This window comes from Neoarius graeffei, chromosome 23 (assembly GCF_027579695.1).
Source record: "Neoarius graeffei isolate fNeoGra1 chromosome 23, fNeoGra1.pri, whole genome shotgun sequence".
Lineage (NCBI taxonomy): Eukaryota > Metazoa > Chordata > Actinopteri > Siluriformes > Ariidae > Neoarius > Neoarius graeffei.
This window is the reverse complement of record NC_083591.1, coordinates 961,041-987,892: the sequence shown is the minus strand read 5'-3', so window position 1 is coordinate 987,892 and position 26,852 is coordinate 961,041. Positions and strand designations below refer to the sequence as shown.

Here is a 26,852-nt window from a genome sequence, read left to right as displayed (position 1 = left end):
GTTTATACTTAATTATTTGGACGTCACCAGCCCGCTGACTGATCTCACTAAAAAGGGGGCACCAGATCCGGTCCAGTGGACGGAGCAATGCCAGCGGGCTTTCTCTAAGGTAAAGGCTGCACTGTGTGGGGGGCCACTGTTACACTCCCCTGACTTTTCTCTCCCCTTTGTTTTACAGACGGATGCATCGGACAGAGAGCTGGGGGCTGTTCTGTCCCAGGAGGTGGAGGAGGAGGACTGTCCAGTGCTGTACATCAGCCGCAAGCTGTCGGTGCGCAAGGGCAGGTACAGCACCATAGAGAAGGAATGCCTTGCCATCAAGTGGGCGGTCCTCGCCCTCCACTACTATCTGCTGGGGCGCCTTTTCACCCTCTGGTCGGACCACGTGCCCCTGCAGTGGCTCCACCGCATGAAGGATGCCAACGCGCGGATCACCCGTTGGTATCTGGCACTCCAGCCGTTTAAGTTCGAGGTGGTCCACAGGCCGGGGGCGCAGATTGTTGTGGCGGACTTCCTCTCCCGTCAAGGGAGGGGGGAGTTGGCTGCAGGCCGGACAGCTCCCCGGCCTGAGTCGGGCGGTGGGTGTATGTGGCAGCAGGGGCGTGGTCAAGCGTCGGTCTGTGAATGGAGGGTGGAGTCAGGGAAGGTAAGTGGCGGAATCACTGCACCTGACGGGAATTAACCTGTGTTTGTGTGTCTCCCCCAGTGACCACACCCTATAAGAGGAGAGGGAGAGCGGAGGAAGGGAGCTACTCCCCAACCTGGATACTTGTGTGTGTGCGTGTAGTTAAATAAATGAGTTTTTGAGAACTCAGTTCTGGCCTGCCATGCTTCTGTGCTCCACCCATCTACAACACTTGCTACAATCAGTTTTTGAGATTTGTAAATTATTGCATTCCGTTTTTATTTACAATTTGTACTTTGTCCCAACTTTTTTGGAATCAGGGTTGTATTTCCAAAAACAAAACACAACGAAAGCAGTCATAAACATGGTGAGAAACAAATGCTGACAGGGATAATGAAAATACTTTGCAAAGCCTCTGTGTCCGTACATGTGTGTGCTGATTGCAATCAGATCATCATCAGGCGTTTCCCATAATGACTGGGTCCCAAGTGCATGCACAGCGCGCTCCGAAGGATCCCCGGATGTTAAATGCACTTTTTAAGTCTCGGTGAAGGTGTGGCTGTGCAGAGCCGCTGTGTTGCTCATGTCCACTTCGCTGTATAAGAATGAGCACTGCGCTGCAGTTATGAAATTATTATTTTTTTAATTCTTACCTTTGTGGAAACGAAGTGAGCATACCGGAAGGGTTTTTGACCTCTCTGTTCAACAGCAAGTTTTCTGAAAGTTTTTTTCCCCATTTTTCCCTTCCATGTTTAGAAATTTCTCTACTTTTTCCCCTGATTAATTACTTTTGGTAAATTAAAAAAATCTGATGTTATTGTTTCGCTCAAAATGGTTTGCACATCCAAAAATGCAGAAAAACCTTCCCGTAATGATCAATAACAACTAACTCGTCTGAATGAAGCGCTACAGACGTGCACCCTGTCATGGCCATGTAGTTACAGTTGCTACGGGGTCATGTGACGGTGCAAAGCCTCTATAGGGTTAATGCAAGATGTCAGATTGAGTAGTTGGAAGTTCTGCGATGCAGAAGCTGCCCCTGCAGCTAATTTGGGAGCATGGAAGATGTAAATAAACCCGCTGTTAACGGGAAACATGAACTTGTAGAGGGAACCGACTGGACTCCAAGGCTTGGATTCCGGAGGTCATGGTGGCAAGTGACGCTGGATGCTGGACAGGCTGATAAGGAGTTATTCGGGTCTGCAGGTGCAGCTGCTGGGTTTAGACTCGCGCTCTCTTGGGCGGTGGAGCGGGAGCTGGGACTGCACAGAGGGGCTGCAGTGTTTTTGTTTTCGGCGACTTCCTGAGGAGCTGAAAAGATCTGCAGCCTCTCAGAGGATTGTATTGGAGTGCTGCAGCGGCCATCACACTCACATTTAGCACAATCACAGATTCCTTCTTTCACACTGACACAAACTTGTCTTCAGCCATCTTTAGTTCCAGTGGCACTAAATCACACAACGTTATGAGTTCTAAGAATTATTTTGCATGAATTTTTGCCTGTGACGTGGACATTACTATCATTATTATAGATTTCATATCATCTTAAACAACCTTAACATTCAATCATTGGATTATCAGAAATAAAGTTCATCTTGATAAGAAAAGTTAAATATTAAAAATCACACACATTTCTGATCGGGATGCAGATGATATATTTTCATTTCAGTTGAGGTTATTCTTCATTTTCATCTCTCTCTCTCACACACACACACACAAACGAAGCAGGATGAGATTTTAATTTCCTCTGGAGTGTGAAATAAAATAGGTGTGTGTGTGTGTTCAGACTGTTGGGTTTATCAGATTGCCTCCTGGATCAAGGTTTAGTATTCTGATGATGATATCGTGTGTGATGAATATGTGATGTATCATGTCGCTGATTTTCGTTCTGAGCGTCTTGTTTCCAGCGCAGAACCGAGAGGAACCGCAGCTCCGCCCTCTGAAATGTTCTTCCTATCGTCTTTGGTATTTCTCACCCAAGATATGAAATATTTCTTTAACAAGCAGAATTTAAGGACAGACAAACAAGATCTGTAAAATATAAATAATTATACATTTTAGAATATTTTCTACTCATTACAGCATCTCACTAGCGCCCCATCAGCCTGCAGTGAGAATTAATAATAATTCATATGATATTAATGAGTGTAATTCACGTCAGTCGTGTGTGTGTGTTGATGTGTGTTATAGCTGATTGATCTCATGTTTGCATCCGTAAGAGAACATCAATGATGTCAAAACAGAAGTGTTCCATCAGTAGTGGCACCCCCTAGAGGAGCTCCTCATAGAACAGCAGGTAGGCCTGAGAGTTCAGTACTCGAGATTCAGGAACCGTCTGGACGCTGGTGTCACTCACGTACACCCACTGACCCGGAGCAGCCGACACGGCCTCTTTAAAACCTACACACAGAGACAGAAAACAGGTCGGAGTTTCACTAAAAATATCCTTAATGGAATTTATTCATTTCAAAGTAAGTGGCGTGTCAGAGAGGAGGTGTGTCAGAGTCAGAGAGGAGGCGTGTCGGTCAGAGAGGAGGCGTGTCAGAGTCAGAGAGGAGGCGTGTCAGAGTCAGAGAGGAGGCGTGTCGGTCAGAGAGGAGGCGTGTCAGAGTCAGAGAGGAGGCGTGTCGGTCAGAGAGGAGGCGTGTCAGAGTCAGAGAGGAGGCGTGTCAGAGTCAGAGAGGAGGCGTGTCAGAGTCAGAGAGGAGGCGTGTCAGGGTCAGAGAGGAGGCGTGTCAGGGTCAGAGAGAAGGCGTGTCAGAGTCAGAGAGGAGGTGTGTCAGGGTCAGAGAGGAGGCGTGTCAGGGTCAGAGAGAAGGCGTGTCAGAGAGGAGGCGTGTCAGAGTCAGAGAGGAGGTGTGTCGGTCAGAGAGGAGGCGTGTTGGTCAGAGAGGAGGCGTGTCAGAGTCAGAGGAGGCGTGTCAGGGTCAGAGAGGAGGCGTGTCAGGGTCAGAGAGGAGGCGTGTCGGTCAGAGAGGAGGTGTGTCAGAGTCAGAGAGGAGGCGTGTCGGTCAGAGAGGAGGCGTGTCAGAGTCAGAGAGGAGGCGTGTCAGAGTCAGAGAGGAGGCGTGTCGGTCAGAGAGGAGGCGTGTCAGAGAGGAGGCGTGTCGGTCAGAGAGGAGGCGTGTCAGAGTCAGAGAGGAGGCGTGTCAGAGTCAGAGAGGAGGCGTGTCAGAGTCAGAGAGGAGGCGTGTCAGAGTCAGAGAGGAGGCGTGTCAGGGTCAGAGAGGAGGCGTGTCAGGGTCAGAGAGAAGGCGTGTCAGAGTCAGAGAGGAGGTGTGTCAGGGTCAGAGAGGAGGCGTGTCAGGGTCAGAGAGAAGGCGTGTCAGAGAGGAGGCGTGTCAGAGTCAGAGAGGAGGTGTGTCGGTCAGAGAGGAGGCGTGTTGGTCAGAGAGGAGGCGTGTCAGAGTCAGAGGAGGCGTGTCAGGGTCAGAGAGGAGGCGTGTCAGGGTCAGAGAGGAGGCGTGTCAGAGTCAGAGAGGAGGCGTGTCAGAGTCAGAGAGGAGGTGTGTCAGTCAGAGAAGGCGTGTCAGAGTCAGAGAGGAGGCGTGTCAGTGTCAGAGAGGAGGCGTGTCAGAGTCAGCGAGGAGGCGTGTCAGAGTCAGCGAGGAGGCGTGTCAGAGTCAGAGAGGAGGCGTGTCAGAGTCAGAGAGGAGGCGTGTCAGGGTCAGAGAAGGCGTGTCAGAGTCAGAGAGGAGGCGTGTCAGAGTCAGAGAGGAGGCGTGTCAGAGTCAGAGAGGAGGCGTGTCAGAGTCAGAGAGGAGGTGTGTCAGGGTCAGAGAGGAGGCGTGTCAGGGTCAGAGAGGAGGCGTGTCAGGGTCAGAGAGGAGGTGTGTCAGGGTCAGAGAGGAGGCATGTCAGAGAGGAGGCGTGTCAGGGTCAGAGAGGAGGCGTGTTAGTTTACACTTCAGATGTAATTTGAATTTTTTTTAATTTAAACATTAATGTGAATTTGATTAAACAGAAGAAATGTCACTGTCTCATCAAACTGTTTCTCTGTATAAAATAAGGCACGCCTCCCAATCAGCGCTCACCTGACACGTAACATCAAAGAGTCACAGTGTGTGGTGAGCTCTGGGAGAACTGAGCACATCTCTGAGTGCCACATTTACCCATGATCCCCCTCTCTGCATTGGGACATGCGTTAGTGTGTGTGTGTGTGTGTGTGTGTGTGTGTGTGTGTGTGTACCAGATTGACTCCGGTGTTGTTCACACTTGCGTTGTGGTGTTCGGACTTTGACGTACGCTGTGTAATGGCCTCCTCGCATCGAGCCACTGTGTTCCACAATACCATACAGACTGTACAGAACCCGCTCTCCAGAACCCAGGTTCTGGTCACACACACACAATATAAATAAATTATATATGATATATTTATAAATACTGCTAACTCAAACACGGGATGAAGATGGAGACCTTGCAGGAGGCGGAGCAGAATGGAGCTAAATCCAGAATGAGCGGGAAATCAACATGCCGGTTCACCTTCCGTAAATTCATCCCAGCCTGCACACACACACACACACACACACACACACACACACACACACACACACACACACAGAGTGAACTATTATGATACTTCATTATCTGAATGTGGGATTAATACTAATGTACACAGCTGTGGGCTTGTGTGTGTGTGTGTGTGTGTGTGTGTGTGTGTGTGTGTGTTCAGACCTGGTGGAAGCGTTTAAGATGCAGTGTGACGACTGGTGGCAGCTCTGAGATCAGCATCTGCTTGCGGGCGCTCGTGTACACCTTCTCTACTTTCTTATCTGTAACACACACACACACACACACACACTACATTAATACTTTACCTGTTTAAAGCTCATAGGCAATGGTTTTAATTTTATGCACATTTGAAACTTTATATGTTAAAAAACCCTCTGTAATTTTCTTCTGGTCCCAAGAAGTATTGTTAATAAGTAATAATTAAAATAAGTTAGCGCGGATCGCGGCGAATTTCTGTTTGGCTATTTTCATGACCACTCGGCGTGACATCATTTAAGCCAAACAAACCGCTTGAGTTGAGTCCACTTCCGTTTACTTACATTGCCGTTCAGCTTGAGTGCAGACGTGCGTTCAGGAATTTCCAAAGAAAAAAACCCCCATGCCTTACTGTTGTGCACTGAACTGTAACAACGGGACCGGTTCAGATAGAAGCTTTTACCAAGAGAGGAGAAGAGGTAGAGAGAGTGGATTGGCTTTTTCCGAAAAAGGAGAAGAGGCGGAGCGAGAGGGTTGGCTTTTTCCGAAAGAGGAGACAAGGCGGAGCGAGTGGGTTGGCTTTTTCCGAAAAAGGAGAAGAGGCGGAGCGAGAGGGTTGGCTTTTTCCGAAAAAGGAGAAGAGGCGGAGCGAGTGGATTGGCTTTTTCCGAAAGAGGAGAAGAGGCAGAGCGAGTGGGTTGGCTTTTTCCGAAAAAGGAGAAGAGGCGGAGCGAGAGGGTTGGCTTTTTCCGAAAGAGGAGAAGAGGCAGAGCGAGTGGGTTGGCTTTTTCCGAAAAAGGAGAAGAGGCGGAGCGAGAGGGTTGGCTTTTTCCGAAAGAGGAGAAGAGGCGGAGCGAGAGGGTTGGCTTTTTCCGAAAGAGGAGAAGAGGCAGAGCGAGTGGGTTGCCTTTTTCTGAAAAAGGAGAAGAGGCGGAGCGAGAGGGTTGGCTTTTTCCGAAAAAGGAGAAGAGGCGGAGCGAGTGGGTTGGCTTTTTCCGAAAGAGGAGAAGAGGCGGAGCGAGTGGGTTGGCTTTTTCTGAAAGAGGAGAAGAGGCGGAGCGAGTGGGTTGGCTTTTTCCGAAAGAGGAGAAGAGGCGGAGCGAGTGGGTTGGCTTTTTCCAAAAAAGGAGAAGAGGCGGAGCAAGAGGGTTGGCTTTTTCTGAAAGAGGAGACGAGGCGGAGAGAGTGGATTGTGCGTGTGAAACAAAATCAAGCAGTCAAAGGAGAAACAGAGCAGCAACGCTGAAGCAAAAAGGAGAAGATTGGAGGGAAACATTTTTACTTTTGCTTGCAATTGACAAGTCAAGAATCCTGAGAGATCCTGTACAATCACTGTGGAAATGAGACAGAGGGATATTTCCTCGCTTAGAGTCGGCTATAAATAGTATAATGCCGCGGATGGCAGGCTAATGTGGCCTACCGGCGCGCTGTCCAGTAATCGTTCCCTATATCCACTAGGGAGGCGGTTTAATTATTCTTCAAAAGGGCTCTTATTTAGTATTACGGCGAAAGTAGGAATTTATCATAACTACCAGGATAAATCGTTTGGGCGCGAGTCTTGTTGAGGTCCGGGGTCACCGCGATCAGAGTCGGCCGAGTCGCTGTCTGATTCCGAGGCCACGCGGTCAAACCAGTGAGCCACATTCACCGATTGCTTCACAACGGCCACAGGGTCATACAGATACGGTTTCACCTCTCAGTATTCAATTTGGAGAGTTCCTACTTCAAAATCGCTCTCGCTTTCAGACATTTTACACAACCTCTCACGACCACAGTCCGTACACGTGTGCTCGGTTCGCAGGTAAACACAGAGCTGCTCCCAGTCTGTTTGGCTTAAATGACGTCACGACGGCGGTCCCCTGGGGGTGAAAGTGCGCATAAGTGAGATGTAAACAAACCTTCGGAAATTGGGCAAAACATTATATTTTAAGCATTTTATTCAATTTTAGGCTGCAAATTAGACACCAGGAAGATTGAATTCGCTTTTTGGGTCGTTCTTCTAGACAAAGTTGATATTCTACGTTTCACCTCTGACCCTTGCCTATGAATGGTTACCATGGTAACAATAACATAATTGCATTTTTTTAACACCACCCAAAACTCTACTTTTATTAAAAACTCCTGATTCTGATTATAGAGAGTTGGGTCAAACTTGCTCAAGACTGTTTTTTTGTTGCTAAAATTCACTTTTTCAATGCTTCTGTGTGAAACTTATTTGTGGGCGGAGCTACATCTAACCTCAGAATGTGATGTCATGCCAATGCTGCTTTTCTGCTGAACTCACAGTTCCGAGTAGAAACGCAGAAAAGTAACGCTCACCTGCCATTCTGCTGCTTGGTTGTGCTAACATAAGACCATACTGGGGGAGGGGGCGTGTTCAAATTTGCATTTATGTTTATTCATAGATCGGGATTTGTGAAGAGGTTACTGAGTCTTAAGCATTAAAACTGAACGCTTGATTATGCTACGTACTGTAGATTGTTTTAAAAGTTTAGATGTTAAGGGGAACGGTGTGTGTGTACCTGCACTCCTCCTGTGCTGTTTGTGACGTCTCTCTGTACAGTTCTCACACAGCAGCTTGTTGTTTCCCATCAGCAGCTCGATGGAGGTGAACTGATGGAGGCAGGACTGCACTGAACACTCTTTAGACGCAGGTGTGTAGCTGTGTGACAGTGCCTGGAACGCCCCCTGGTGCTCTCGCTCCCTGTCTCTCTCTCGCTCTCTGTCTCTCTCCTCCATTCCATGGCTGAGTGAAAGACCATCTAGCGGCGTGTGCATTAACCCTAATTTAGAAACTGCACTCACTAGCTGTTCGACTGCACTTCCTGTCTGCTCCCGGACAAAAGGGGTGGGGCTCGGTGCAGATGGGGCGGGGTTCATGCAGGTGGAAGAAGATGAAGCTTTATGGGAGGAACTGGAGATTCGCAGCGAGCACTCAGACTCTGACGCCTCGCTGTCCGCGTCGTTGCTGCTGTCCTGAGGGGACGAGTCTTTATCACTGGCATCTGATTGGCTGCCTGCTGTGTCACCATGGCAACGGTGCCCACTCAAACATGCAGCGTCTTCTCGTAGGCTGGATGCTGATTCATCTGTTCCTCTGGTGTCATGACAAGTGGATGACCTTCGGCCCTGCAGCTTCTACACACACACACACCAAAAGAGAATTGTTTGCTCACTACACAGAGAGTGTAAGATGAATAATACACCCTTCCTAGTGCACTCCATGTGTAGTATAACACCATTTGTGTCTTTGCTTTACAGCATGTCTTTGCATGTGCCCAAGACGTTTCTCAGGACTCCGAGTTGCCAGATTGTTCCATTTTGTTCGTTTTCTCCTCCTCTTACCTGTGCTTTCTTTACAGACTGCCTGAAGGCTAAGTGTGTTTCATGGTGTTTGGTTGCTGCTCCGCAATTGTGAAGCTTTTGGCAGAAAGACGTAGTAGAGGATGGCCGATTAAATTAGTGCACAGCAATGACAATATTGTGAAATTTTTCTTAAATTTAAATTAAGCGGACGCAGCGGCCCCTCTCTGTCCCGATAATGTGGTGTTTACATGTTTGTCTTCATCGGTGTGCTCGAGTGATTGTATGTTTTCATCGCGTTTGTCCGTCCCGAGGCGCACATACAGCCGTGGAACTCTTTTTGACATTGGTAACACTTTTTTCTGTAAGTTAAACCCGGCACACGCTAAGGAGCTACATGACCTCGGCCTACTCCGGCGGCCCGCTTTGACATCGACCCCCACTGCTGCTGCACATCCGCAGAGGAAGTGCCGTAGGCGGTGCGAGAGGAAGCAGAAGCGGGGAAAGCGTGGGGGTATCTGGGCCAGGCTAATGGCTAATCCGCACAAGCCGGCTATACTGTCCATCGTACTCGCCAATGTACGCTCCTTGGATAACAAACCGGATTATATTCACCTTTTGAGAGCGACCCAGCAGGCTGTGAGAGAGTGCTGTGTTTTTGTGTTCACGGAAACATGGCTCAATGACAGCATACCGGACTCCGCCATCCAGCTTGACCGGCTAACATGCTATCGAGCAGACAGAGCCCTCATTGAAGGAGGTAAGACCCGCAGCGGCGGGGTCTGTGTTTACATCAGGGATGCTTGGTGTCAGGACGCTGTGGTAGTTTGCAGACACTGTTCACCCCTTGTGGAGTTTATGATCATCAAATGCCGGCCCTTCTATCTACCGAGGGAGATTTCTGCCATCCTGCTTGTTGCAGTTTACATTCCTCCCAGCTGCAACAACAACGATAGGGACAAGGCACTGAGTGAACTGTACTGCGCCATCAGCGACCAACAGACGGTCAATCCAGAGGGACTTCTCATCGTAGCTGGGGATTTCAACCACGCAAATCTCAAAACAGTGTTTCCTCATTTACATCAACACATTGACTTTGCAACACGGGGAAACAACACACTGGACCAGGTTTACACTACACTGAGAAGAGCATACAAGGCCTCATCCCTCCCCCATCTTGGTGCTTCAGACCACATCACTGTTATGCTAATGCCAGCATACAGGCCGAAGGTCAAAGTCACCAGACCGGTCCAGAAGCAGGTATGGGTGTGGCCAGAGGGTGCTTCCTCAGCACTTCAGGACTGCTTTAACATCACAGACTGGGACATGTTTAAGCAGGCAGCCACTTACAACCACCAGATCAACATCCAGGAGTATTCAGACACTGTTACAGCCTACATTAGTAAATGCACTGATGATGTCACGGACATTAAGACCATCACAGTACGGGCCAACCAGAAACCATGGCTGACGGGGGAAGTCTATCGGTTACTGAAGGCCCGGAACGCTGCTTTCAGAGCAGGTGATGAGGCTGGTCTGAGATCAGCAAGAGCCAACTTGTCCCGTGGCATCAGACTAGCAAAGAAGCAGTACAGTAGCAGGACAGCCCATCATTTCACTGACAGCAGAGACACAAGGAGCCTGTGGCAGGGGATACAGACCATCACGGACTATAAACCTCAACCACAGACCTGTGACAAGGATATCACTCTGCTGAACAGTCTAAACAACTTCTTTGGACGGTCTGAAGCCAACAACAGCATGCCTGCACAGAAGACACCACCCCTTCCGGATGACCAGGTGCTGTCCCTGTCTCCAGTCAGTGTGAGGAGATCCCTCTCCAGGATCAACACCCGCAAAGCTGTAGGACAACATTCCAGGTCGTGTGCTAAAGGACTGTGCAGAGGAGCTCACAGAAGTGCTCACAGACATCTTCAACACCTCCCTGAGCCAAGCTGTTGTTCCCACCTGCTTCAAGAGCACCACCATCATCCCTGTTCCAAAGAAGGCCTCTCCATCCTGCTTCAACGACTACCGCCCTGTGGCACTGACCCCCATCACTATGAAGTGCTTCGAGCAGTTAGTCATGCAGCACATCAAATCCATCCTCCCTCCCTCCATGGACCCGTACCAATTTGCATATCGGGCCAATTGGTCCACTGATGATGCAATCTCCACCGCTCTCCACTCAGCTCTCACTCACCTGGACACTAAGGACTCTTACATGCGGATGCTGTTCTTAGACTTTAGTTCAGCATTTAACACAACCATCCCCCAGCAGCTGATACAGAAACCGGACTGTCTAGGACTAAACACCTCCCTCTGCAACTGGTTGCTGGACTTCCTGACCAGAAGACCACAGGCAGTCCGGGTCGGCAGCAACACATCCAGCACCATCATACTGAACACAGGGGCCCCTCAAGGATGTGTGCTCAGCCCCCTTCTCTTCACCCTGATGACCCACGACTGCACACCAACACACAACAGCAACCTCTTCATCAAGTTTGCGGATGACACGACTGTGGTGGGACTCATTAACAACAATGAGTCATACTACAGGCATACCTGCAAACTCATGAGGGTTGAAAAAGGTGACAAACTACCGGTACCCCCCCCGGCCCCCTTAAACAGCGCGCGATCAAGGAAAATAAAGGGAAAAGACAACATTTAAAACAAAGACAAGATTTATTCATTTTTAGCTTTGCAATTTTCAGTTTTGCATCTGACACCTCATTACATTACCATTAAGGAAGGAAAAGTATAAAAAGTAAAATTTGAATTTAAAAAAGTAATTTTTGAAGTGTGACACTGGAAACTTTCTTCACTGGACATTGGAAACTTCTGTAGCCAGCGCTTGAGCCAGGTTTACCATGACTGGTGTGAGAGAAAATGGGAGGGAATGTTCAGCAAGAGTAGCAAGAACCATCGCCTAAACAAAGAAAAAAAAAGATTTTAAACAGTACAGTTTTAAGGCTATGTTTGCAAACACCAGCCCAACCATTTGTTACAGCCCTGTGGCCATGGCTTAGTATTCATTCATTTCTCATTTTCACTGTAAAGCTGTCATAATGTAACCAAATGTATTTGCATTTACATAATCTACACTTAATACTGACTCACACCATGAATAATTTGTTCTAATAATGCATTCAACCCCTGACATAAGTCCACTATGAAACAGTTAAATAAATAAACAAAAGCTAGCCTATTTAATCTATACACACGTCAGCATTAGCGACCCGTTGGAATACAGGTACAGGTAACCTTACTCGTTCCCTCATCAGCTCAGGACCCTTGGGAGCACTTTGTGTTGGAACTGGAACAGGAGGAAGGACACTAGTGGTAGTGAGTATTGTGCTCACTTTTTGCTTGTGCACCTCTGTTTGACAGTGTGCCATCAGAGCATGGGAACCCTTTCTGCCATAATTTATTTCTTTGCAGCAAAGGCTGCATTTACAGTAGCCCGCTTTGTCAATTTTTTTGAAATACTGTGACAGCGGGAAGCTGTACTGCACTCCTTCACCTCAGTCTTCACTTCCAATTTTAGCCACGCCCAGCTCCACCTGCACTTCTGCCCTAATTCAAGCTGCTGCACATACTGTGCATCATCCTCATTAAGCTCCCTCATCTGGAAAAAAAAATCCAACATTATTGCCTGGATCAGGGCACGTCATCACTAAAAATCATTAAGGGTACACCCAACCTCATTTGTTGACATTTAAAAATGTACATGGTTTTCGAATTCATGGGGTTCGTGTTGGCATGGCATAGTAGGCTAGAACCATTTTCACATTGGATGTTTTTTTTTATGTTTGTATGATACAGTGTTTTTGAACAAATCTTCTCTCCAAGAAAAACACACAGGTCGTCAGGTGCTTTCTTGATAGCTGATCATGAATGACGCGAGTGAAGTTCTTCAGACAAAAAAAAAAGATGACCTACCACGTTCAGTTAATAAAATAAAAACACAAACATAACGTTCGTTGGCATTCTCGTTGGCTTCTAACGCCAAAACAAACGCCTTTTCACCCTCGACATATGAAATAAACAGCTGCTAGTTGACGATGATAAAAGTTAGCTAATGTCTTTGATACTAGCCTGCTTGTGCTCTAAAAAGCAAGCTAGTACAGGCCCTGCCAGCTTTCTATCTTTCAAAAAAAACCCGCTCTGATCGGGTGTTTTCTGTATTTGAAAACCATCCAATGTGAACAGGGAAATTCTCCAGGCCACGCACGCTTATGTGTTCGTTTTCATCTCTCATATCCGACAACAGTAGGCTAGCAGCTAGCATTTACATCTGCAGCTGTCTTATGGAGTTAGCTGGCATATTATGTCTTAAACTTAATTTTCAGCACTAATGTTAAAAATACATTTATGTACAGATTTCTGGCACTGCATAAGACTTACCTCAAAACATGTAACAGCAACCAAATCCTTTATCCAAAGACGAGTTCTTCATCCATTCATCCCAGACAGAGATTATATTCAGACTGACTTTGTCCCAGATCCGTTGATCAGATCCATTCACGAAATAAGGCTGCTAGACCACTCAGTAAAAAAGGTGACTCTGCGGTCTGAATCCTATGGAATATTCGTAAGCGAGGACTGGCAACCAGAACTCCAATGGAAAGGAAGTGCACCGTTACTGTTTAGCCTACAGTGTCTTTAATAGTTATGAGAGACGGTGCAAAGGAACCTATAAAATCTTTGGTAACCTGTAACTGGTCGTCATGGAACGTCAGTCGACGAACCAAATGTTCGGCAACGCACCCCCCCCCCCCCCCCCCCCCAAAAAAAAACCTCTTCGGATCTACACGATTCACACAAGTGACCTATTTTGGGATCAAAACGGCGAATTTCGCCAAAAGGTGACTAGTTTGCAGGTATGTACAGGGACGAGATGAGCCAACTGGCCACGTGGTGCAGAGACAACAATCTCTCTCTTAATGTGGAGAAGACGAAGGAGATGGTTGTCGACTTCCGGAGAGCCTCCACCCAGCATCCTCCACTGACCATCAATGATGCCGCTGTGGAGAGAGTGAGCAGCACCAAGTTCCTGGGTGTGTACCTCACCGAGGATCTCTCCTGGAGCAGCAACACCGCATCGCTGGCCAGGAAAGCTCAGCAGCGCCTCTACTTCCTCCGCAGACTGAAAAGAGCTAGAGCACCAGCCCCTATCATGCAGACCTTCCACCGCGGAACCATCGAGAGCATCCTGACCAGCTGCATCACTGTGTGGTACGGCGGCTGTACTGCATCCTGCTGGAAGACCCTGCAGCGCACAGTGAGAGCAGCTGAGAAGATCATCGGTGTCCCCCTACCCTCCCTTCAGGATATTTACAACACACGCCTGGCCCGCAGAGCACTCAGCATTGCGGGCGACTCCACCCATCCCAACCACCACTTCTTCAGCCTCCTGCCTTCTGGGAGGAGAACGAGAAGCCTCCGGGCGAGAACCAGCAGACTGACAGACAGCTTCATCCACCAAGCCGTCAGGATGCTGAACTCCCTCCCAGGCCAGTACCCCCTTCCCTTAATACACAAACCAAACGTCACCAGCCACTTTAATGAACTGTAACGGAATTCAATTGCACTACGTTAAAACGGTTTACAATACTGTCTACACGGTTTTTTTTGTTAAGTGCACTATATAGAAACTGTTTAGAACGCTGTTTACACTTTTTACATATCTGCAATATTTAGACTTACACTGAAAATTCTGCTCATGCTGCCTTTTTTATAGTTAATTGCACTATATAAAAACTGTTTACACTTTATACATCTTTAATCTTTGATAGACTTCACTGCTACACTGTTTATACTGTCATATCTGCCATATTTATACTTACACTGAAAATTCTGCTCATACTGCCATTTATTTATTTATACTGATAATTACTATACTGTCAGACTGCTGTTCCCGTTTACATTGTTCATTCTGTTTATATTGTCATTCGGCACATTTAAATTTATATCGTTAATTCTGTTCACACTGCCACATTTGCACTTTCTGGATTGCCACGATCTTGTCTTTTCTTAACTCCCCCCCCCCCCCCCATTTTTTTCCCCTTTTTATAGTTTATATCTTGTACCTATATTTTATATTTCATGTTTATTACTGTTTGCACTGCGGATAAGAGGGAAACACAATTTCAATTCTCTGTGTGTCCTGCACAGATGGCATTACTGACAATAAAGTTGACTTGAACTTAAACAGGGTTCTGATCACTTTACAAATAATTTTAATATTAATTATAAACTCTTAGATTTGACACTTGATACAGGACAGTTTTTAGTGCCTTCCCTAATTAATCTAGATGTTAGCTGTGTACGTGTGCAATGTTTTCACATGAATGAACTCAAAACATTCTCCATTCACTGTGGCAGAAAGGGAGGACGTCGTGTCAAGCGTGTCTTTCACATGGAGTCGAGACGAGAGCACCGGCCCAAACATCACTACCGTGAGATGGGCGAAGGGGGCGGGGCCTCCAGCAGCTCAGCTAATATCAGAGAGCTCAAAACAACTATGCAACTGTCGATCATTCCCGGTTCACATGCTGACTGTTTTCTGAGCGCTGACTCGTGTACAGTGAACTCCAACATAAAACACATGAAGGGAAACGGACACGACACGATCACAACCATACGCTACCGGGGCGCTCGGCTTCTTCCCGTTGCGGGCGGCGTGTGAATGAGACGGCTCGTCGGCGTGGCCGCTCAGGGACTCCTGGTCTCGGCCCAGTTTACTCAGCCGGCCCGGGTTTGAGGGTTTGGAGATCTGTAGGAGAAAAAACCCACAAAGAAAGAACAAGCATGTCAACGTGAGAAGAGAATAAAGGGTGAAAATATCGGAGAGAGGGGGCTTGTGGGAAAGTAAAATAAATCAGTGTAACGTCTCACTCTCTCCTCGATGATGGGCAGAGAGATGTCGATAAAAGCCTCCTTCACTGTCGAAATCTGAAAATTAACACACACACACGACAAATCAGTTGAAGGGAACATATGAGGAATATATTCACTCAGTCACTCAATCACACACACACACACACACACACACACACACACACACACACACACACACACAGGAAAACTTACATGTTCACACTCTTCACACATAATGGTGTTCGTCAACTCGCCAACAAAGATGCGATCAACAAAGTTCATCTTCACTCCCTCTTTACCATATGCTGTCTCACACACACACACACACACACACACACACACACACACACACACACACACACACACACACACACAATATGGAGAAGATTAAATAGCACAGAAAATAAAGAACAGAAGAAGACGAGTTGTTTTCTCCACTTGTCTCCAGAATGTTAAAGTATGAAAAGCGCCACTTTCTTGAAAATTGAAAACGTTTTATTTCTGAAAGTGGATTAAAGGAACAAAATCACTAACAACTCATTATTAACACACAGGAGCTCGTTATTCATTTAATAGTGTTAGTGGATTCACGGTTGGGATTATGGTCAGGATTAGAAGCCAGGGTTCCAGGATTACTGTTCCATCCAGTTTCTACCAGGAATGAGCTCCGGGTTGCCAGATTGCTCTGACTAAACTGTTTCTAATCAGATTCAGGCTGTGACCTCACAACATTTTATTTCAGTGTTTTAATGAATTCTTAAACCAGTGTGAACTTCCTGTACACTAATCATCACCTCCACTGCCTTGTCCCTGTGCGTACAGATTTAAACAGATCATAAAACACATTTACTTCCTGTAAATATAAAACCAAGCTGCACCTGAATTCTCAGGATGTACGAATGAAAGTTCAGTTAGCTACAACCTGACCAGAACTCGAGTGTGTTCTATGACTACGCGAGTGTGTAGTAAGGACACAATACGGACGTACTCCTCCACCATCTTACCTGTCCTCTCACCCAGGTGTTTACAGATGACATATACAGTGGGGCAAAAAAGTATTTAGTCAGTCACCAATTGTGCAAGTTCTCCCACTTAAAAAGATGAGAGAGGCCTGTAATTTTCATCATAGGTTCACTTCAACTATGAGAGACAGAATGGGGGGAAAGAATCCAGGAAATCACATTGTAGGATTTTTAATGAATTAATTGGTAAATTCCTCGGTAAAATAAGTATTTGGTCACCTACAAACAAGCAAGATTTCTGGCTCTCACAGACCTGTAACTTCTTCTTTAAGAGGCTCCTCTGTCCTCCACTCGTTACCTGTATTAATGGCACCTGTTTGAACTCGTTATCAGTATAAAAGACACCTGTCCACAACCTCAAACAGTCACACTCCAAACTCCACTATGGCCAAGACCAAAGAGCTGTCAAAGGACACCAGAAACAAAATTGTAGTCCTGCACCAGGCTGGGAAGACTGAATCTGCAATAGGTAAGCAGCTTGGTGTGTAGAAATCAACTGTGGGAGCAATTATTAGAAAATGGAAGACATACAAGACCACTGATAATCTCCCTCGATCTGGGGCTCCACGCAAGATCTCACCCCGTGGGGTCAAAATTATCACAAGAACGGTGAGCAAAAATCCCAGAACCACACGGGGGGACCTAGTGAATGACCTGCAGAGAGCTGGGACCAAAGTAACAAAGGCTACCATCAGTAACACACTACGCCGCCAGGGACTCAAATCCTGCAGTGCCAGACGTGTCCCCCTGCTTAAGCCAGTACATGTCCAGGCCCGTCTGAAGTTTGCTAGAGAGCATTTGGATGATCCAGAAGAGGATTGGGAGAATGTCAGATGAAACCAAAATAGAACTTTTTGGTAAAAACTCAACTTGTCGTGTTTGGAGGAGAAAGAATGCTGAGTTGCATCCAAAGAACACCATACCTACTGTGAAGCATGGGGGTGGAAACATCATGCTTTGGGGCTGTTTTTCTGCAAAGGGACCAGGATGACTGATCCGTGTAAAGGAAAGAATGAATGGTGCCATGTATCGTGAGATTTTGAGTGAAAACCTCCTTCCATCAGCAAGGGCATTGAAGATGAAACGTGGCTGGGTCTTTCAGCATGACAATGATCCCAAACACACTGCCCGGGCAACGAAGGAGTGGCTTCGTAAGAAGCATTTCAAGGTCCTGGAGTGGCCTAGCCAGTCTCCAGATCTCAACCCCATAGAAAATCTTTGGAGGGAGTTGAAAGTCCGTGTTGCCCAGCGACAGCCCCAAAACATCACTGCTCTAGAGGAGATCTGCATGGAGGAATGGGCCAAAATACCAGCAACAGTGTGTGAAAACCTTGTGAAGACTTACAGAAAACGTTTGACCTCTGTCATTGCCAACAAAGGGTATATAACAAAGTATTGAGATGAACTTTTGTTATTGACCAAATACTTATTTTCCACCATAATTTGCAAATAAATTCTTTAAAAATCCTACAATGTGATTTCCTGGATTCTTTCCCCCCATTCTGTCTCTCATAGTTGAAGTGTACCTATGATGAAAATTACAGGCCTCTCTCATCTTTTTAAGTGGGAAAACTTGCACAATTGGTGACTGACTAAATACTTTTTTGCCCCACTGTACACACATATGCAGCTGCAACAACCAGCTTCGCTTTGGACAGCCGTCTTTATTCTATTTCTCCTGGAGGAATTATTCTTCTTCGGAGGCGCCGGTTGAATTATGGGGTCGTGTAGTGTGGCACGTTTGCGTACTACGGATATAGCTGATCATCAGGGTACCGTTCAATTACTGTTAATTACCCACTGAGTATTGACCCACCCTACACACTGCGTTTGTGTACTAACAGTCTGGAAGTCTGTGTATTCAGATGCAGATATACTTTAAAGTAAATCTGATGAACAGAATTATGGGATTGCAGTCTATAAAATGAACAGAGGCTGGGTCTGAGTACTCATACTTCCATACTATTAGTACACAAAGAGCAGTATGCAGGGTGTCTGAATACTCAGCAGGTGTTTGATAGTAGTCGTGTGTGTATGTCATCTGTGAACATCTGGATCAGAGGACAGGTAAGATGACGCAGGAGTACATCTGAATTGTGTCCTTACTACTCACTTGCCTGCTCATGCTACGGTTACGGTCAGGAAGGAGACACTTAACTGTCGTTAGTACAGACTGAGTACCAGGATGCAGCCGTGTTCACCATCAGAGCACAAGGGAAGTGATAATAATATCCTGAAACATCTCTCCGTCTGATTATTGATACACACCCATTACAAATACTACACTTTCTAAAAATCATTATTCACCGCTGCTGTCGTTTATAGTTAAGAGCATGTCATATATTATAGATCATATATACATGCCAAATATCTGATTATTAAAGGACATTAAATGTAAAATTTTGGGATTGTGGATTAAAAGAAAATAACAGTAAATACAAAGACTGAGATTTAATCAGACTGCCACTAGCTGGCGACGTCGCTCTGTGAGCGTGCGAGCACGCGTGTGTGTGTGTGCGTGTGTACCTTTGACTTGGCGTTTGGTTTCCTCATCAGCTGTTTTCTCAGTGGGATTATTAAACGCTTTCAGGATGGCCGCTTTGATTCGCTGTCAAGTTAAAAAAAACCACGAGAGGACAGGAGAGGACACTCAGCAGGACAATCTCACACACATTTACCAGAAACATTTCACTACACACACACACACACACTGTCTAAAACAGTCCATCGTTAAAGCAGTTCATTAATACAAATTGGTTCATAATCACAGATTTGAGGTACAAACACGGATACAAAGATGAGACACATTATTAGTTTTAAAAAAATTATTTCTATATATTATTTACATTTTTAGTTAGATGAGTTTATCTGTGATCCTGCAGGTGTCAACAAAAACATGAGTGAGCTAGATGATTTTAAGAACAAACCCCCCCCCAAATCATAACTCTGTGTGTGTGTGTGTGTGTGTGTGTGTGTGTGAGAGAGAGATTAAAACAAATGTCTGCACATCTCTAACGTAAACAAACAAAACGAAATAAATAAAAATGCTCTAGTGTAGGACACGCCCACTTTGGGTTTAAATACAAATTCATGTCCTGTTTTATTTTCTGTAAATATGAGATAACAGAAAAGTGCATAAACACTGTAAACACTTCAAACTAATGTGTGTGAGAGATTAATGTGTGTGTGTGTGTGTGTGTGTGTGTGTGTGTGTGTGTGTGTGTGTGTGTGTGTGTGTGTGTGTGCTGAGACACAGCGCCGCTCCAATCGATAGATAATTGTCTGTGGTGACTGTTCTATTGTCCCTAATGACTATTTAGGTCAAAAAACTCAGCTAATCCTGTGATGCACCCAAACTCACTCTGAGAGGGACTCACACACACACACACACACACACACACACACACACACACACACACACACACACACACACACACCTTGTTCTCCTCCATCCTGACCGAGTCCAACAGGTAGTGTAGGAGCTCCTGACTGTCCTGCTGCTGATAACCTTTAAAACGAGGTGCCCTGAAAGACACACACACACACACACACACACACACACACACACACACACACACACACACACACAATATAACAGAATGAATGAATGTGTATTCTTTATGCTCAAGGTCTTTCCCCCTCTGATGCTGTGTAAAGAAGCTTCTAGTCATTAAACAACAGCCATTTTTCTCCTGACAGCTTTCTAGTCAACCAGCTGGGGTCTCTCACACACACACACACACACACACACACACACACACACACACACACACACACGTACCTTTAAAGGACAGAATAATTAAATACAGTATGTTAAACAACACAATGCACACAGTTACGCTTCCCATTTAATAAAAGGTCTAATAAAAGCTTAGAGAAGTGAAGACCACGCCCCCTCACTGAGACTGACAGATACACAGACCACACCTCCTTTACTAGTACTGCAGCACAGAGGCTCAATGTTTCTTCCTCGTGTCGTCTCAGGCCAGTTTTTTTCATTGCCGTTGCCTCTGGTTTGTTTATTAGGGATAAATTTATACATGTAAAATTTATATCTGGAATTTATATCTTTCTGTAAAGCTGCTTTGTGACAAAGAACACCTACGTAGAAGTGAAGCACAAAGGACACGCCTCCTTAGAAGTGAAGCAAAACATTCCTGATGCTCAGACAGAGAATAAATTCATGGTTCATCCTCCGATATCACACACTTCTGGTTAAACCCCTCATGACGTGCCTCGAGTCGTGATTTGTTTCCATATGTTCATGCATTTCTTTTTGATGCAGGAAATTGTCAGAGCAATGGCATCTTTACACAACAGCTAAGTGTTTGAGATATACTAGGCCACGCCCCCCCACAATCTTATGCACATGACAGTGAGCCAGCTAAGTTTGGAGAACAGTGAAGTGTTTGTACTGAGAGAGTATATAATGATAGCTTTTGGAGTTATGGCGTTTGTGTTAGAGTCGAGGTCGAGCGTCAGCGTTGCCGATGGTGACGGACAGCCGCAAGGTCATCATGTGACGTGTCTGAGTGGGAGATAAAACGATATTACTGACTCTTACTGATGGAGACACTGAATACAGACAGAATCGTGTTCAACAGAAGCAGAAACAATCTGACACTCAACAGCACCGAGTCGGTTAGACGCTCCTCTGAAAAAGTCACTAAATCAATCAACACAAACTCCGCCCACTTCCATACGAATAAACTTCAAGCATTTATTCCAGGTGGAAAAAAGGAAACAAAAACAGAAACACACACAGAAGAACCATGCTTACTTTTAATGAGCTGCTATTGTAAAGCAAAAAAACAAACCCCCAGGGGTGGCGGCACGGTGGTGTAGTGGATATCACTGTCGCCCCATAGCAAGAAGGTCCGGGTTCGAGCCCCGTGGCCGGCGAGGGCCTTTCTGTGCGGAGTTTGCATGTTCTCCCCGTGTCCGCATGGGTTTCCGGGTGCTCTGGGTGCTCCACACCAAGGTCAAATGTTTTCTGTAAGTCTTCACAAGGTTTTCACACACTGTTGCTGGTGTTTTGGCCCATTCCTCCATGCAGATCTCCTCTAGAGCAGTGATGTTTTGGGGCTGTCGCTGGGCAACACGGACTTTCAACTCCCTCCAAAGATTTTCTATGGGGTTGAGATCTGGAGACTGGCTAGGCCACTCCAGGACCTTGAAATGCTTCTTACGAAGCCACTCCTTCGTTGCCCGGGCGGTGTGTTTGGGATCATTGTCATGCTGAAAGACCCAGCCACGTTTCATCTTCAATGCCCTTGCTGATGGAAGGAGGTTTTCACTCAAAATCTCACAATACATGGCCCCATTCATTCTTTCCTTTACACGGATCAGTCGTCCTGGTCCCTTTGCAGAAAAACAGCCCCAAAGCATGATGTTTCCACCCCCATGCTTCACAGTAGGTATGGTGTTCTTTGGATGCAACTCAGCATTCTTTCTCCTCCAAACACGACAAGTTGAGTTTTTACCAAAAAGTTCTATTTTGGTTTCATCTGACCATATGACATTCTCCCAATCCTCTTCTGGATCATCCAAATGCTCTCTAGCAAACTTCAGACGGGCCTGGACATGTACTGGCTTAAGCAGGGGGACACGTTTGGCACTGCAGGATTTGAGTCCCTGGCGGCGTAGTGTGTTACTGATGGTAGCCTTTGTTACTTTGGTCCCAGCTCTCTGCAGGTCATTCACTAGGTCCCCCCATGTGGTTCTGGGATTTTTGCTCACCGTTCTTGTGATCATTTTGACCCCACGGGGTGAGATCTTGCATGGAGCCCCAGATCGAGGGAGATTATCAGTGGTCTTGTATGTCTTCCATTTTCTAATAATTGCTCCCACAGTTGATTTCTTCACACCAAGCTGCTTACCTATTGCAGATTCAGTCTTCCCAGCCTGGTGCAGGTCTACAATTTTGTTTCTGGTGTCCTTTGACAGCTCTTTGGTCTTGGCCATAGTGGAGTTTGGAGTGTGACTGTTTGAGGTTGTGGACAGGTGTCTTTTATACTGATAACGAGTTCAAACAGGTGCCATTAATACAGGTAACGAGTGGAGGACAGAGGAGCCTCTTAAAGAAGAAGTTACAGGTCTGTGAGAGCCAGAAATCTTGCTTGTTTGTAGGTGACCAAATACTTATTTTACCGAGGAATTTACCAATTAATTCATTAAAAATCCTACAATGTGATTTCCTGGATTCTTTCCCCCCATTCTGTCTCTCATAGTTGAAGTGTACCTATGATGAAAATTACAGGCCTCTCTCATGTTTTTAAGTGGGAGAACTTGCACAATTGGTGACTGACTAAATACTTTTTTGCCCCACTGTGTATATATATATATATATATATATATATCTCATCTCATTATCTGTAGCCGCTTTATCCTTCTACAGGGTCGCAGGCAAGCTGGAGCCTATCCCAGTTGACTACGGGCGAAAGGCGGGGTTCACCCTGGACAAGTCGCCAGGTCATCACAGGGCTGACACATAGACACAGACAACCATTCACACTCACATTCACACCTACGCTCAATTTAGAGTCACCAGTTAACCTAACCTGCATGTCTTTGGACTGTGGGGGAAACCGGAGCACCCGGAGGAAACCCACGTGGACACGGGGAGAACATGCAAACTCCACACAGAAAGGCCCTCGCCGGCCACGGGGCTCGAACCCGGACCTTCTTGCTGTGAGGCGACAGCGCTAACCACTACACCACCGTGTCGCCTATATATATATATATATATATATATATATATATATATATATTAGATACAATTTTGTGGGCGGAGCCTGTGTTAGAGACACATAATAATAATAATAATAATAATAATAATGCCGATTGTGAACATCTCTGTGTCTCTACTGTCCTCTTCAGATGAGATCCCTGAGACAGACGGGAATGTGGAGTGTGAAGAGGACCTCAGTGAGACAGATCTGAATGAGGCAGATGTGAGACAGATGTTGGCGGCAGAAGGACAGCTGTGGTCAGAGGCACAGTAACCTGTTGTAGGGTCACACAGCTGGTGTTCCACATGTTTACATTAATGTAAGGTCAAAGGGCAAAATCATAACATGTTTAGGCTAATAGCTAACAATATGGCCGCCCTGGAGAACACACTGAATCAGAGAGAGAGAGAGAGAGAGAGAGAGACAGAGAAAGAGAGACACAGAGAGAGAAAGAGACAGAGAGAGAGACAGAGAGAAACAGACACAGAGAGAGAGAGACAGAGGGGAGGGAGAGAGAAACAGAGAGAGAGGGGAGGGAGACAGAGAGAGAGAAATAGAGAGGGGAGGGAGAGAGAGAAAGAGAGAGAGAGAGAAATAGAGAGGGGAGGGAGAGAGAGAGAGAGAGAGAGGAGGAATGTTGTGGAAGTTCACTGTGGTGGAAGAGGAAGCAGGAGCCCTCAGCGATGCTCAATCTGTCTCTGCCACAGAGCGACAGCTGCACTCACTAACACGATTAACACCGGATGAGTTAATACCACACACACACACACACACACACACACACCATCCTGCATCAACTGTGCACAAAAAATTTAAACACGCTCCAGCAGTCACTCACACACATTAGCCCCATTAACCAAGCCTGTAAAACACACACGCACGTCCTCATAAACATCCCCACGCTGGGAAAGTGGAGGTGTTTATATGACACTCTTTTCCAACAAAACATGAGATAAACTGATATCAGCCCGACTGCTCAGCCGCTGACCTCTGACCTTCACATGACCTCAATTGTTAAAAGGAAGTGCCTGTTAGACCGATACGTGAAAATAAAACATTTCCTCATTCAGCTTTACACACAAATCCTCCATCCTGTGAATGGAGTCAGTGTTTATTTCAGATTATTGTGTCTCTGTGTTTGTATTAATCCTCATTAATGAAATTAAACTAAATCAGTGCAGGATGTAGAAACACAAACTTTTTTTGGATTTTTGTCTTTATATGAATTTTCAAGTGAAGTTTTATGGATGAATTAAATGAACCTGATGGTAGGTGATACAAATTCAGTTTCATCTAACACAACAATCACTTATAAAGTGTAAAATAAAATTCAAATTCAGATTGCAGGGGTGTGTGTGTGTGTGTGTGTGTGTGTGTGTGTGTGTGTGTATTATTCTGTTTCAGGGACACACAAACACAAATATCGCTGCTTGTGGCTGAAACGGTACCAGGTGAGTATGAGGTAAAACACACACACACACACACACACACACACACACACACCTCAGTTATAAAGCGTGAACACCACAGCGAGCAGCTCCACCAGTGATCACTAAACCCCCAACACACACCAGTTTTATTCACACACTTCTGAGTCGTGTTACAGTCTGAACTGAAATTTAAATAATCCCATTATACTAAAAGTGGGGGAACCTACTGTATACATTTTGCACAATTATTTACAAATAAAACACATAAAAGCTATGAGTGCTTAAGTATTCACCCCCCACTACTAGTTCTGGTTCAGGTTCCTTCAGAAACGCTCCGGTACCCCGTTCCCTCTCCCAGTGTAAACTGTATATTTCCCGTTACTGCGCTGTAACGGTGCGCTGTGTGAACGGGACTAAAACGATAAAGCTGAAACGTTAATCTCCCTCCATCAACCGAGTAACATTTGCAGAAATACTTTGTTAAGGCTCCGGTGGGAATCAGAGCCGTCAGATTTCCGTGTTGTGACGGTGGTGACGCTGCTGGCGGTGATGTAAATGTGATGTAATGACATTGTGACGTCACTCAGACGGCCTCGACGTAAAGCGACCGGAGATCAAACACAGAGAGCCGAAAGCTCGGACAGCAGAGAACCGGATATACAGCTTGCTTTTAGTGTTCACATCCCTTCATAAAGTTTCATTTATAAACTACACACACTACGACATCAACAACAGGAACTCCTGTATAATACAACAGCTACTGCTTTATTTCTGATGGCTCGTCTTTCTCTACTTTCAAATCTCAGTTGAAGACTTTTCTCTTCCTCTCTGACTGTTGAGCCTTTTTTTTCTTTCCTCTCTCCTGTAAAATGACCTTGGGATTGTGAAAAGTGCTATAGAAAGTTAACTTATTATTATTATTATAGTTATAAGAATATACTGTAATAAAAGTTATGTGAATGTGCTCTCTCTCTCTCGATTCTAATGTTTTCACTTAACACCTTTATCAGGGTCAAGACGTGGAGATGGATGAGAGTGCAGAAACCTTTTATTTACACAGGATAGTCAAAGCAACAAAAAACACCAGACATGAAAACACGACAGCAGACATGAGGAACACAACGAGACAAACAGAAACAAACTTAAAAGAATGCAGGGTTTAAATGAGGTGAGTAATAAGTGAAAGTAGGTGTGTGTGTGTGTGTGTGTGTGTGTGTGTGTGTGTGTGTGTGTGTGTGTGTGTTAATGCTGTCTATAAGCAGGTGTGTGTGTGTGTGTGTGTGTGTGTTAATGCTGTCTATAAGCAGGTGTGTGTGAAATGTAGTTGCTTGTATGTTTGAGTGAGTCAGAGGATACAGTGTCCTACTATAAAAGCAAAAATATTATAAGTGGCCTTTGCTTAAACAAAACAAATGTTCAGAAACAGGAAGAGGTTTGTGCCAAGTTTTTAACTAGATTAGATTAGATTAGATTAGATTAGATTAGATAAAACTTTATTGATCCCTTTGGGAGGGTTCCCTCAGGGAAATTAAGATTCCAGCAGCATCATTACAGATAAACAGAGAAAAGAAATAGAGAAAACTTCTAGATAAATTAAAATAAATTATTTACATATACAAATATAAAAAGAATAAGATATGGGGAAGGGGGAGAAGGAGGAAAAAAAAGGGGGGGCAGCAGGAAAGATATTGCACTTTATATTGCACATTGTCCGGTATTGCTTATTGTCAGGCTAGGCTACTGCTCCTTCCCGTCCGCTGTCCTCCTGTTCCCCCTCCTCCCCCCCAGAGAGGAGCTGTACAGTCTGATGGCGTGAGGGACGAAGGAGTTTTTGAGTCTGTTCGTCCTGCTAACTAGCTAACGTCTGCGCTCAGGCTTTTTACAACAATGGACTCGTATGGTGTGTTCTGATTGGCTGAGAGCAGTATGGTGTGTTCTGACTGGCTGAGAGCAGTATGGTGTATTCTGATTGGCTGAGAGCAGTATGGTGTGTTCTGATTGGCTGAGAGCAGTATGGTGTGTTCTGATTGGCTGAGAGCAGTACGGTGTGTTCTGATTGGCTGAGAGCAGTATGGTGTGTTCTGATTGGCTGAGAGCAGTATGGTGTATTCTGATTGGCTGAGAGCAGTATGGTGTGTTCTGACTGGCTGAG

At 45.7% G+C, this 26,852-nt stretch overlaps 1 protein-coding gene across 4 annotated transcripts in view; it reads right to left on the bottom strand.

Moving 5' to 3' along the window:
* Nucleotides 1–2,256: 2,256 nt before the first annotated feature.
* The window catches only part of usp45 (ubiquitin specific peptidase 45), a 50,990-nt gene continuing 26,394 nt past the window's right edge, over nt 2,257–26,852 (bottom strand). For 2 of the 4 annotated variants that reach the window (XM_060905554.1, XM_060905555.1), the window contains exons 9-18: nt 19,977–20,064; nt 19,066–19,147; nt 15,731–15,822; nt 15,536–15,592; nt 15,288–15,413; nt 7,855–8,470; nt 5,300–5,397; nt 5,042–5,128; nt 4,815–4,956; nt 2,257–3,025 (exon numbers count right to left, since the gene is read on the bottom strand). In XM_060905554.1, the coding sequence (XP_060761537.1) occupies nt 2,895–3,025; nt 4,815–4,956; nt 5,042–5,128; nt 5,300–5,397; nt 7,855–8,470; nt 15,288–15,413; nt 15,536–15,592; nt 15,731–15,822; nt 19,066–19,147; nt 19,977–20,064 (1,519 nt within the window). In that variant the 3' untranslated portion in view covers nt 2,257–2,894. Of the gene's footprint in view, nt 3,026–4,814; nt 4,957–5,041; nt 5,129–5,299; nt 5,398–7,854; nt 8,471–11,301; nt 11,565–13,432; nt 13,908–15,287; nt 15,414–15,535; nt 15,593–15,730; nt 15,823–19,065; nt 19,148–19,976; nt 20,065–26,852 lie in introns of those variants that run through there. The other 2 variants (XM_060905557.1, XM_060905556.1) reach the window with 2 other exon arrangements.